The sequence below is a fragment of the Branchiostoma lanceolatum genome, chromosome 16 (assembly GCF_035083965.1).
Source record: "Branchiostoma lanceolatum isolate klBraLanc5 chromosome 16, klBraLanc5.hap2, whole genome shotgun sequence".
NCBI lineage: Eukaryota > Metazoa > Chordata > Leptocardii > Amphioxiformes > Branchiostomatidae > Branchiostoma > Branchiostoma lanceolatum.
Genome location: NC_089737.1, coordinates 9753672 through 9766532, shown reverse-complemented (window position 1 = coordinate 9766532; position 12861 = coordinate 9753672). Strand labels below are relative to the sequence as shown.

General features: G+C 42.9%; 2 protein-coding genes across 2 annotated transcripts; both read right to left on the bottom strand.

The window, feature by feature from the left end:
- Positions 1-3752: 3752 nt before the first annotated feature.
- LOC136421658 (kelch-like protein 2) lies at positions 3753-6690 on the bottom strand. The gene is made up of 2 exons (XM_066409125.1): positions 6441-6690; positions 3753-6299 (listed from the first exon to the last, which is right to left on the bottom strand). The coding sequence occupies exon 2, from the start codon at positions 6255-6257 to the stop codon at positions 5133-5135; it is 1125 nt and encodes a 374-aa protein (XP_066265222.1). The 5' UTR covers positions 6258-6299; positions 6441-6690; the 3' UTR covers positions 3753-5132.
- A 375-nt stretch (positions 6691-7065) lies between these two features.
- LOC136421657 (uncharacterized) lies at positions 7066-11800 on the bottom strand. Its single transcript, XM_066409124.1, has 4 exons — positions 11497-11800; positions 10399-10545; positions 8833-9070; positions 7066-8214 (listed from the first exon to the last, which is right to left on the bottom strand). The coding sequence occupies exons 1-4, from the start codon at positions 11704-11706 to the stop codon at positions 7652-7654; spliced, it is 1158 nt and encodes a 385-aa protein (XP_066265221.1). The 5' UTR covers positions 11707-11800; the 3' UTR covers positions 7066-7651.
- Positions 11801-12861: the final 1061 nt, after the last annotated feature.

Here is a 12861-nt window from a genome sequence, read left to right as displayed (position 1 = left end):
GGCTGCAGTACATGCACCTATCACTGGGCGGCGCTTTATTAAGACCGTGTCACGTTCAGGTGTGGCCCGTTGAGTTTACGAATATGGATAGATGTAGCTGTGTTCAAGATCGGAGGAGAATGTAGGTTAGTACACAGGAGACAGAACGTTAGAAAAAAGTCCAAGAGAAGCGTTTTAGAGTTAGCTTGTGAGCTTTCATACTAAATGAGAGTCATCTGCATACGTGTTTGACAGTACGTCAAACATACCGCGACGTTATGTGTGTATCAGGTACCAAAGTGAACTTAAGATTAAAGGTCAGAAAGTTCAGGTTTGTTGACGTTAAGCCCAGGTGAGTCCGCAGACGTGTGTTACCTGTGCACGTCTCAGACAGGACTTCTCGATTCCGCGGCTTTTCGGTGCAAGTTTAGAGGACAAGGTATGTAGGTATCTATCTTGTTGTTCCGGTTATGTCGATGCATCGAGAGTTATGCAATGCTAATGCAATGTCAGTTGCTACGGATGTCTTATTTTGTATGTTTAGAACGATTTGTGGTTGTCCGACTTTACGTTTCAATCATGTGCGGCGCCTTTTTAATAACCGGTTACTGGCTCGTTTCGTAAATATATCATGAGGCAGGGGAGAGAAGTTTGTTTTTCTTCTACTGTTATTGTTCTATCATCATCATCTGGTCGTGAAGGTGTCACGGATGTTTAATTATTGTCTAATGTCAGTAGTAAATGATGTATAAAGCTATGGTAAGGTGAGTTACAGTTCCTTTCCCTAGTTTCTGCAGTGCTGGTCGCCGAGCTTGTCTGGGTGAACCCACGGCCAGAGCCAGCCTCTTCCTCCTGCTGGGGGACCGGTACAGAAGTTCGAAGAATCACAGAGCCGACATCTTCCTCCTGCTGCGGGGACCAGTGCAGAAGCTCATCGGAGTCCATTTTACAGATGGAAAAACATAGAAATACCGTATTCTACGATCTTACAACTGTAAAATGAATTCCCATGAGCTTCATACAGTATGAATATATCTGTCTCTATTTCGTATGGAAACTTGAATATGAGTACTTTGGAAAACAAATTCTGTAAAGAAGTACTGTAAAAGCTTCATAATTCATTAGAATGATAATAGATATATTCATTAATGACGATCACCTGTGTTATAGAAGGTCATAACAACATAATTTACCAAAATGGTCTATTTTGTGTCTGGACCACAACTGAAACATACATCCTGTGGAAGCAGTGTATCTTAAATTGGCATGAATCATAGTGTAGACTTTCATAAGTAAATCATGCGCATATCTGCATATCTAAAGGATTACAATAAGTCAGTGAGAGAATGGTGTGTTAAATAAATAAATAGATATATTTTGTATCTTCTTGAAAGTAGAGTTATCCGTTCTACTGTTATAGTCAGAAACCTCGCAAGGTGGCCACGCTTTGCATGCATCTGCAATCAACTTGTGTGTATCCAGTAAACTTTTGGATGTTGAGGTGTAGAAGCGTTAGAAATAACAAAATATTTAATGTTAACTGAAATAAGGTTTGTTTTTATATCTTTAGTGATGGTGTGAATGCATATAAGCACGAGAGAGTTCGTTTCAATGTACACTTTCGACGTTGTTCCTTTGTCAGATTTCTGGCAGTAGCATTTATGACAGAATGAGATTATGTAGATGTGTTTTTATTACCTTCTTTTCTTGTTTACGTTTAAGTATTGAATAAAGAATACTTAAACGTCTTTTTGTATCCTCACATCAGCTACCGGGCCTCCGGAGTTTGCCTACGATCAAATTTATTGATAGATGTCCTGACCAGTCTTCGTAGTTTCTCAATAAGTAAATTATAACATTCAGATTAATTACACTCACCTGTGTTACAGGTGTTCATGAACATAATTTACCCAAATGGCCTTTTTGGTGTCCAAACCACGAACGAAAGATGCTTGCTGTTAAGGTAGTGTAAAGATTTGCGGGGGTGTAGGCGGGGCTGGGGAAACCAAACACGGGTTTGCAATAACAGATTAGAATTTCTGTCAATATTACACCTTGTATTGAGGGGAGGGTAAGAAGAGTCTGGGAAATTGTGGGAAAATAAACTTATAACAACGGAATTTTACAACATTTGTGTTTTTTCAGTGTAACGCTGACATAATGCGACATCGTGTTACGTGACGTCTTGCGACACAGCCTGGCGTGGACAGACCGGCCTAAGGGGCACCACGGAGGGCCCCAGTTTTTTGAGACACTAAATTCCCAGACAGAGAACTAGTGATCTCCTAAGCCATAGGACAGCTCAGCTCAGCCGTCCAAGGCTCGCACATGCCAGACCACATAGGGTGGCCTCTTCTCCCACAACGGGGAGGCTGTCGTTGCAAGGAACGACATAACTCGGAAATATCTTGCCTGAAGCCCAGAGTAGCTCTGTAGAATTTTCATTTGTGGTCCAACAACTAAAACGTTTGAAAGGGTACGTTTGATTCCTCCCCGATATACGGGTTAATTTATACATATTACATCTTTGAAATGGAGAATACATAGAATGTTTTTACGTATAACAATCATGCCTGTTGTTGTCTTGCTCCGAGATATCACTTAATTCAGAGCAGACATAGCCATTTGGGTAAATTATGATAATGCACCTTAATGGCATGCTGGTTTTGGGTGAACTCACCTCAATTTGAGTTGGTTCTGGCGGGTTTACAATACACAGGGCCATACTTCAAGCTTTTAAGTCACGGCCCAGTCTTCCATACATGACGCAAAAGATACCCATCTTTTTAGGTAGCATCTAGAGGAAAATTTCAAACTGTTTTTCTTTTATCCTGAAGGCTCGAATCTTCCCTTCATCAATAGCAATGCTGACTTTTTTACTTAGTTTTCATTCATATGGTAAAGTACCTAACGATGAAAGGTCCACTTCTGCCAACAACAACAAAAAGTAACAGTACCGTGTGTTATTTTATTGTATTCACAGATTAAGCATCGATGCGGTTTCTGTAATGTAATTGTATTGTATTTGAATCATGTTCTGTTAATGTATCTATATTGTTAATACAATGTACCCGGATATATTATCGTACTGTGTAAGAAAAATTCTGTCGCTAAACTTTTTTAATGTTCTGAAAATGTCGTATATAAGTAAAGGCAATTGTAGATAATTTTATGAAGCTAAATAATGTCAAGAGTCAAACCGATGTTATTCCCAGTTCAATTCAGTACACGCGACGCGTGCACTGTGAAACTGTGATATTTTTTAATGATATGAAATAAAACCAAATCATCATCATCATCACTACTGCAAATAAAGTTCTGGCCACGAACTGCAAGCTTTCAGTTGAGCTCACACGCAAACACATACATATTCTCCCACACACACACACGTGCACACACACACACACACGCACACACATGCATGCACACACACATGCACATAGACTCACACACACACATGAATACACACACACACACACATGCACACACACACACCCACACACATACGCACGCACATGCACACACACATACACACACACATGCATGCACAGAATGAAAGTCTTATCTTAGGAAATAAGGCAATTGTAGCATTTCCTCATAAACTATGTTAATGAGGCCCTCATTTGTCTGATAATGTCTGATAATGTCTACTTAATGTCTACTAAACCTCTAAATGCTGCAAGAATAAAATCCAAATCAGTGTAGATTTAGCTGTGAGTCAACTTCTAGTTCTATTCTATAGTCTGTAAACCCCCTAGTAGGGGTATCTTAGCGCAATTCGTGGCTGAGTTTTACATATGAATCTCCAAGTAGATGTTGGGGAAGCTTAATCGTTATGTTTTCCAGTTGGTCTTTTCTGCATCTGTGTTAAAGCACCTCCGGCGACGTATTCTAGGACCAAAACGTAAGCAGTTTGAACAGGAAGGGCAGCTAGGTAACCTCCCCCAACATCTGCTTGGAGATAACCTCTTTTATCTCCAAGCAGATACCTGCATGAAAAAAGGAGGTATATTTTTTGTCCGTCCGTCTGTGTTCGTGCGTGTGTGCGTGTCCGGCGCAATATCGTAAGAACCTCTGGATCGATTGTAATGATATTTACCACGTGGGTAGGTTCTGTGGACCTGACGGTCGTGGTCGATTTTGGGCCTCCTGGTGGCCGACCTCGGTACTGCAACAGAACTTACCATTTTTGTATCTTTGGTCCTAGACATGCGGTAGTCTTGTTTTAATCTGAACCCTCTCGCTCGTCCTCTTTCTGCAGTACTGCAAGGTCCCGGCAGTACCACCTGACGCAGCTCTTATGAGTTTCGAGGAAACTGTGGCCAAATAAGGCAAAGGGAAGAGGTGTCTGCTTTCCCGGAATGTAGCGGTCTCTAAAGTCATAGCTGCCAATTTTATCGACGATACCCCTTTGTCCATCCATGTAGGTCTTCGCGAAGTGGTTTTCATTATGTGTTCGCGCGCGAAGAATGTTCTCTTTGATATCCTGTATATCACGTGCACCCTCATTTATGGTCTCCTCTTGGGCATCGAAGATGTATAGGTCGGATAGGGAATACCGTGTATAGCCGGTACGTATATGAAGCTTGTCATCGACAGAAGTCGCAACAATGTCCACGCCCGGGAAAAGGTGATCAACCGGGATATCGGCGTTCGCGTGCCTCCAAGCTTTAGTATTCACGTCAAACGTATGGACACTGAGTTTTTGTTCAGACCTGCGTCGCCAGATGCGCGCCCATGTGTTTGTTTCGCTTATGTGCGCCCCAATCAGCGGGTCGTCATCAGTGCTCTCTGACACTTCGATGAATGCGACCTTCTCCCGGAAGGCTGTTACCGTCAATTCTGACGAAGTGTGTATTGTCGGTAGCACATGTATCTTTACCCAAGCACCATCCTCAGGATCATAGCAGTCCATGGTCACCAAAGACGTCGCCTCAGCGTCACCGCCGACCAGAAACAATTTCCCATCAACGACAACCGACTGATGCCCGGCCCTGTCGCGAGGCAAGTCGGGCAACCTCAGCCAAGTGTCTGAAGGGAAATCGTACCGGAAGGCCTGCCTGGATGGGGCAGTGTGAGGACCCTGGCCGACCAGGGGATGGACGCGTCCGCCTGTTACGTACAGTTGTCCCGCTGCACTTGCCACGCTCATATCAGCCGGACACAGGCGTTGGTAGCGTAGCGATGTGGTAGTATTGCTGACTGTCTGGATCGAAGCAAATTATGCTTTGCATGGGCGACGGCTGTGCAGTGATGGGACTATTGTCACGAGGATGCGGTTTCTTAACTGCCTTCCAACCGCCGGCAATGATTGCAAGGTTGTCCGATATCCCGCGTCTAGGACCACTTGCCTCTTCTCCCTCTACCTGTGTACCGAGAAGATGGTTCTCCATGGCTGTTGTGATCTTTGCCAGGCATTCTTCAGACTGTTGTATCACAGGGAGTGACGCAAGCTTCTTTAGCACGCTGACCCTCACGCACGATAAACGGATCTCTTGCAAAATCTTTAAGATTGCTTCTTGACGGTTCTCGGGGGCGTGGTTGAACCATTTGATTACAGAAGTGACAACGTCGTCTTCATTTCTAACTTTCAGATTCTCGTCTCCAACTAGATCTAAGAGCTCTTGTGTCGAAAGGCTAAAGAACTCTTCATCTTGGGTGACGTCTACGAAGTTTGACGCTGCCGTGCTCCTTGCTCGCTCCTTCAGGACAGAAAGACCATACATGTCGGCCAGGCGCATGACGCCCAGACAGTTGGACGGGCAAAGGTTATCTTGAATGAACTTCCGGCAGCACTGCAGAATCTTGTCAAACTGCAGCATGTGTGCCGTCTGCAGAAGGTCCTGGACATCGTCCTCGCTGATGCGGATTTCCCCGGTATACAGGAAGTCCAGGATCTTGGAGAAGCTGATGGAGTCAATCTCGTGCAGCTGTACGACCTTTGAACTACTCTCTGCGAGGTTTGAAGACAACATGGCTTTGAAATACGGCGTGGACGCCAACACTGCACGGTGACAAGGGAACTCCCTCCCCTCTACTTTTACCACCACATCAAGGAACTCGCCGGTCTTACGCTGGCTGGCAAGTTCAGCAAGAAGCTCGCGTCCCTGAGCGTAATTTTCGAAGCGACGGGAGCCGTCTTCGACTGATTCTCTGTCGCTCCTTCTGTTGACGTTGGAGTCATAGTCGGACTCATTATAGTCGTCGTAGCTACTGCCATCAGTTGAAGGTGTGAAGCTATTGCCATCGTCATCATCAAGATCAGAATCCCAGAACATGGTGGCTGTTCATCTGACACCGTTCTTACTTGTCTACGACATCTGTTGGGCATAATTATAGGGACCATGTTACACTGACTGTACAGTGAGGCAACGTAAGTCAAAATTACGCATGACATACATGTACCGTATGGTACCAAAGTCCGTCATGATCAACATGACTTCTCAAACCAGCCAACCAACCTGCAAATGATTCCAATGTTCAGTCGTAATGTCCATAGTTACCTTATGTCCACAGATACCAACAATGTTTGTAATGTTATTCAACAGTTCATGGACGTGTCTGAGCACAAAATACTATCAGAATTGCACGGACCACCCGAAACCAGAAAACGTTACAACTTCCGGGTATTAGTTTCGGTGCGCGCGGGCTTATGGGTACGCATTTTTTCTTTCAAAAGTAAGTCCTGGTCATGATAGTAGATGTGCAATTTTTTTTCTCGTTTTCTGTGAACTTTTCCTTTCAAGGGAAAACTGTTAATCACAAAACAAAAAGTTGGTAGTACTTAGACCAATAGCCGGTAAAATAGACTGAAGCACACTACTTCAAGATGGGAGTGTCGTCTGTAATGACGTAGTACCTTAAAGTACTGCTACGGTGCCCAAATCATCATGTTTCCTTGAACCTCAATAACTATCAACATTCAAACAAATCCATGAAAGAGATCTTGAGTTATAGGTGCAGACACACAAACAAAACCAGAGAACCCCCATCGAAGGTGAACCTCCTTCTGGTAGGTAAAAAAACAGACCACCGAAATGTTGCATGGGAGGATAGACAAATTTCAACCTTCTGTAATGTTCTATCTACTCTATCATCTACTCTTAAGTCTACTCTATCTCCTAATGTTGCACGGGAGCCCCAAATATACATTTTTGGCTAAAACCATGTATTTCCTCTCATACTTGTACATGTATATGTTATTTGCTTGTACAGCTAAAACAAGTGTATCAACAAATATTATTACTATGCATGCAAATGTACGAACATCTACAAGTTGTTGAGTCAACTATGTATACTTCCATACACCTGTGTATAATGCCATGATTTCCATTTCTAATTTGTATTTTCTATTTATTTCATTATGCGTGTCACTCTTCAAGAAATAAACAATACATGAAGTAAGAAAATAGAAATATGCTCCATGTCAACTACCGCAGTCTCTACTATCTACTAGCCAGGCTGCAAGCTACAGTGTTAAAAGCTGCAAGTTACAAACTCAAGCTACATGTAAACAACAAGCAAGAAAAGTTAGCTTTAAAATATGCAATACATGTACTGTAAAAAGATAAATAAAACTAAGATCACGCAATGAATGAAGACTGTGTATCTAAAACTAAACCTAAAATATAATGATAAATAAGTTGCTGGTTCTGCTAGCTGAACTCTGACCCTACCAGTCGAACTCTGACCCCACCAGGTCAGTGACCTCTACCCTCTCTATGTAGTGTTGCACAAACCCCTGCCAACCTTCCTCTTGTAACCATGGTTCCAGTTGCTCAGCAACAGGGATGGCAGGGTCAGAGGTCAACTCCAAGGTCATCTCAAGTTCATGTGCTGAGATCAAGTGTTGTGTGTTCAGACCTTGCTGTGCCATATACAGTGCACACTCCCTCCATCCATCATTCACCCACCACTCAGCGAAGCACTCCACCAGGGCATTGGGTACCTCACTGTCTGGGGAGGTAGGGTGGTTGTTGGAATGGCAGGTTTCACTGTTCCAATCGTCAGTAGAGGTGGGGAGGGGTGAGCTATTGGAAGAGCTCGCAGCTTGCTGGTAATATGATTGCATATCATAAGTTTCGTGACCAAAGTCCAGATGCTCATCCGCGGGGAGGAAGGAAGGTATGTTGGAACAGCCAAGGTAACCCAGGGGGGCCGAGGGTTCTCCATCATCATCATCGGCCTCACTCTCAGATGACTGGTCACATGACTGGGTTGGAGGACACGATTGGTCTGCAAGGATTTGAAAAAAAGGTTAGTTAAGTATTTAGACCTAGGAAAATTAATATTGTGTTTTTGAGTATGATCCTAAAAAAATCAATGTGGGAAGATAGTTTTTCAAATAGATTTTAGCTCAAGTGACAATGTAAAAATGAAATGTATCAGGACACTGGTATTTTCAAGATCATATTTCAATCACACAAAATATGCATTGTGTACAGTTCAAGCACAATATTACGTTGATGAAAGTTAGACATCCAGGTAGTAAGATACGCCAAAAATAATTACTCAAGCAACTGGATAAAGTTTTGAAGCACAATATTGTTTTGTAACACAAATGGGGAGAACACTTGTACATGTGCAAGCTGCTAGTAATCTCTAATCTCTGGAGGCTCAGCAGAAAGAAGGAGAAGAACATGTTGAAAAACGATTCTTCAACATTTCCATCACTCAGATTGAAACATCTTATGTCCCTTACCAGCTAAAGCTCATCCCCCCACAACAACATTGTGAATATATGTGTGTTCAATGTATTACTACTGTGCTACAAAACAATAGGAAAACCTCCTTTCCCCTCCTATCAAGATATAAAACATCACGAGTGTAACTGAATCTACAGTAGTCTCTTACCAGTTTGCACTGGTTCCTCCCCTTTCTTGACACCAGCTTTCAGGTTCCTGTTCAGCTCTAGAACCCTCATCGATGACTGAGCCTTTTTGCTTCTCCTGTTGGAGAAGCCCACCAGACTGGGCTTTTCTGTGGACTTCTTTTTCACTGCTTTGGCTACGGGAGCCTGGGGTTCCGCCTCTTCCACTGGTTCCCATTCACGGTCCTTTCTTAGATGACCGCCACAGTTGCATACACTGATCTGGAAATGGTGAAAAGACACTTTTTTTCAACTCAGGATAAAAAGTCATGACACGAGACAGCATTTTAAGTAATTACAAAATGTTTGTTAGCAAATAGGTAAACATAAGCAGAAAGTTCTGAACACCACCTCGTACTAGCACCCTCATTAAATCAGGACCCCTATCGCTCCACGTTGGCTCTTGCGAAGGGGCCCTGATCGTTAGCGCCGGTAGACATGGTTCTGGCGACGTCATCACCAAAACAGCTTCAGCCAATCAGAGGGTTTGCTTCCCCTCATCTGGCGCAAAAGCGCAAAGAACGCTGGGAAGCTATCAACCAATCAGGTTACGTCTCACATCGTTACTTTAGGTTCTGAACAAATTAACCGCCAAATAAGGATAGCTCATTAATTATTCATGAGCAACTGTTAGTAACGGCGCCAGAACCATGTCTACCGGCTCTGAAGATCAGGGCCCCTTCGCAAGAGCCAACGTGGAGCGATAGGGGTCCTGATTTAATGAGGGTGAGTACTTGTAGATTTTAATGCAGCATAACAACAAAACAAAGCGACTGTAAGAGTTCTGGTAGTAATAGGATGGCACCCAGGCTAGGAAAAAGTGTCTCTGGGGGTTATGAATTTCAGATATTTCTGTGACAAGATGCCCAAATGTGGTCATGCCTTTGGCACTCAACGTGTGGCTTGCAAGTTTGCACAAAGATGGCCTTCTGTACCTGACCTCTATGCTATGACAATATTCTGGTGAGAACACTATACCTACATGTACTCCATGCAGGATAAGAACTCTACCCATTGCACAAGTCATAATTTGGTCTTGGTAGCTGTAGTGAAGTTGGAATGATATCGACAACTAGTGCTGCGTACCTAAACCCTGGACTTGAATCAAACTGGAGTCGTCTGGACCTAACGTTTTGTTTCAAGTAAAAAAAACCTAAACGTCTGGAACAAGTCCGGACTTGAAAAAAAAAACTCTCACTTACATTCTCCTTTTTGTTCTGAACCATCTTAAATCTTCTTTAGGTTGTGAAATCTCCATTGGAAAAGACAAAAACACTGCTGTATTTTTGTTCATCACTATAATTTTGTGTTTACTACTGACTGTATATGATTTTGTATGTATAGTTTTCAAATTTCATGTAAGATTCATGCCAATATGCTATTCTATAACTTAGTACTAGTATACCAAAAAAATATATTTTTCTTAGCACAAATGTGCTATGTATTCAGGCCCGGACCTATTAAGTCCAGACCTGAACCTGACCCTCTGGACTTGAATCCGGACCTGAACCTGAGTTTAGGTATGCAGCACTTTCGACAAAGCAGCTTACCTTACTGGTGATATTCCAGCTCTTCCCCCAGAGCCCTTGACGCAGCTGTGCGTCCGTGCAGCGAATACGGCCCCCCCTGCTTTTCATCAACCGCTTGATCACGTACTCTTCGTAAGCCTCAAAGCAACCCTTGTGCATAAGGTTTCCCTGAAATTATGAGGAAAAACAAACAATTCCCAGTGCCGTAGACGCATCCTCATTAGACAGCTTTAAGCAATGCATGCAGTTAGACTTAGATATGCGAAGGTTACTCAACTTACACGTGACAGGTCATCCATTTGCCAAAAACTGGTGCCACTACATCTAAAAAATTCTTATCAAATTAACGGATATAAAAATTCTTTGTACACAACCAGAGAACAGTTTACTGTTATCTGGCAATGGTTTGGTAGTCTTTCCGCTACCTTCTGCACCTAATATTCTTACTGCTAAATGGCACTGCTGCAAGCAGAATACAGTTGAATGTTTCTTTCTTGTACAACCAATAACAGATCCCGCGGGTAGGGCAGGGAGGGGAAATAATAATACAAGGGTAAAGATCACGGTGTTCAACGGCAATGTTGAATACTAAGTAGACAAGAATGAATGACGTCACGGATGTGGACGAAACCATTTGACGAGTGAGACAGGGTCCTTCGTAATCAATTACCCAGGATGCCCACCATGGTTGGTCTCCTTACACACTGTGAATGCAAAATTTTGTGGTGGTTTTATGTTACGGGTTTTCGCGGCAAACTCCACAAAGTTAAAACCACTGCGAACATTTTTGTCCAATACTGTAGCAGTATGTGAGAGCATGACTACAAAAGATTCCAGTAGGAAAAAAGGGTCTGCAGGGGGTTCCTGGTATGCTTAATGGCACATTCAAACCCTCCAAATATTACAGATTGCCTGAACATTAGTGAACCTGCTTGATTCCCCATACCCACTTTTCAGACTGGTTCGGTTTTTCCGCTGTCCGGACTGGATAGGTTTTTCCGCCAACCCCTTTACATCTGTCAAGGCTGCAAGCCGAAAGACACCGTCCAAAAACCGCTACGGTTAAAAGTTGTTTATAAACAATAAAGCACAACTAGAGTCTTAAAAAGAATCACAAACCTGGTCACACTTGGTGTTCGTACAGACCATCCTAACCAAACCGTCCTGTCCTAGCGTCACCGAGCCCCCCTCCCCACACCCGCGCGGCGTACAACACACCAGCGCCCCGGCCCCCGTAGGCTCCCGCCGACTTCTGTCCTCTTTATCGGTGCCTTTACACTCAGACTTCTGGCGAGCTCTCTTGGCGACGGCGTTCTTCCTTGGGGCCATTTTTGAGACTTTAAAAACGTTTAAAAGAAGCTAAAAGTTCAACAGAGTTGCACTGCGGTCCGGGTAGAGTCTATCTGCAAGCCTCCGCGGAAATGAGCTCCGCGATATGCAAATTATATAGCTAGCTATTATCCGCGGAGTACTGAAGTAGCTTTATGGTCCTCTATTTGCAAACTCATGTCCGAAAGCTAATGACAATTTGAAAGGAAACACACAGATACAATAACGTAAAATCTAAGTCAGAACTAAATTACTCTCGGGTCCCAGCCGTGCTAAAAGATAGCCAGGTCACGCCCAAAATGAAAAAACCCAGACCGGGAACTACCCGGCAGGGCCCCTTTTTCCATTGCGGGAGGTGGGGGTGACTTCTCTGAAACGCAGAAGGCAGTAGCTATTAAATGAATAGTCCCACGTTTTTAATGAAAGGTGGGTTTTGCGATTTTAGTAGAAATTTAGTTTTTCTTTTAGATTTCATGGATGGTGACATGACAGTTATGTTTAGTATTTCTTCTCTAGCTTTTAGAATTAAGGACTTTCTATGGTTGGTTTTATAACTTCTGGACGATCAAGCTATTTGCTTCAAAATTTTACTCAAGACATTTTTCTATCCAACGATGACATATGATGTATTCTGTAATGTGCAGGGCTATGTAGGCTCCAACCATAAGTGGATATAGCCTAGGCCAATCTAGTACCGGTTATGCTGGATTATCATTATTTTTCGATTGTAGTAGACAACTTCAAAGGTCAAACAAGACACTCGTTTGCTACGTTTGAGATTTATTGACCAGTATCTTGAATGTTCCATATGTGATGATGCAATTTGTGTTTTGCTACTATTGTTATAGCTCCGTAAATCATAAAACAGATGGTAATATGCATTATCATGGTGCTATTTGCTTATGCATATAACGTTAGATGTATACCTTGATAATATAGATTCTGATATAGATAACATACTGAGTAGGTAAATGAATGAATGCATGAATGTATGAATGAATGGATGGATGGATTAATGAATGGGTAGATGGATGAATGAATGGGTAGATGAATGGATGGGTGCATGGATGGATGGATGAATGAATGAATGAATGGGTAGATGAATGGATGGATGGATGAATGAATGAATGGTTAGATGGATGGATGGGTGGATGG

What these genes read in the sequence shown, in the direction of transcription:
- LOC136421658 (XM_066409125.1), bottom strand. Translation starts at nt 6,257, where the DNA reads ATGTTCTGGGATTCTGATCTTGATGATGACGATGGCAATAGCTTCACA.
- LOC136421657 (XM_066409124.1), bottom strand. Translation starts at nt 11,706, where the DNA reads ATGGCCCCAAGGAAGAACGCCGTCGCCAAGAGAGCTCGCCAGAAGTCT. An exon ending in GCTGGAATATCACCAGTAAG is followed by an intron (nt 9,071 to 10,398) that starts GTAAGCTGCTTT and finishes CACCATTTCCAG; the next exon opens with ATCAGTGTATGCAACTGTGG. An exon ending in GGAGGAACCAGTGCAAACTG is followed by an intron (nt 8,215 to 8,832) that starts GTAAGAGACTAC and finishes AAATCCTTGCAG; the next exon opens with ACCAATCGTGTCCTCCAACC.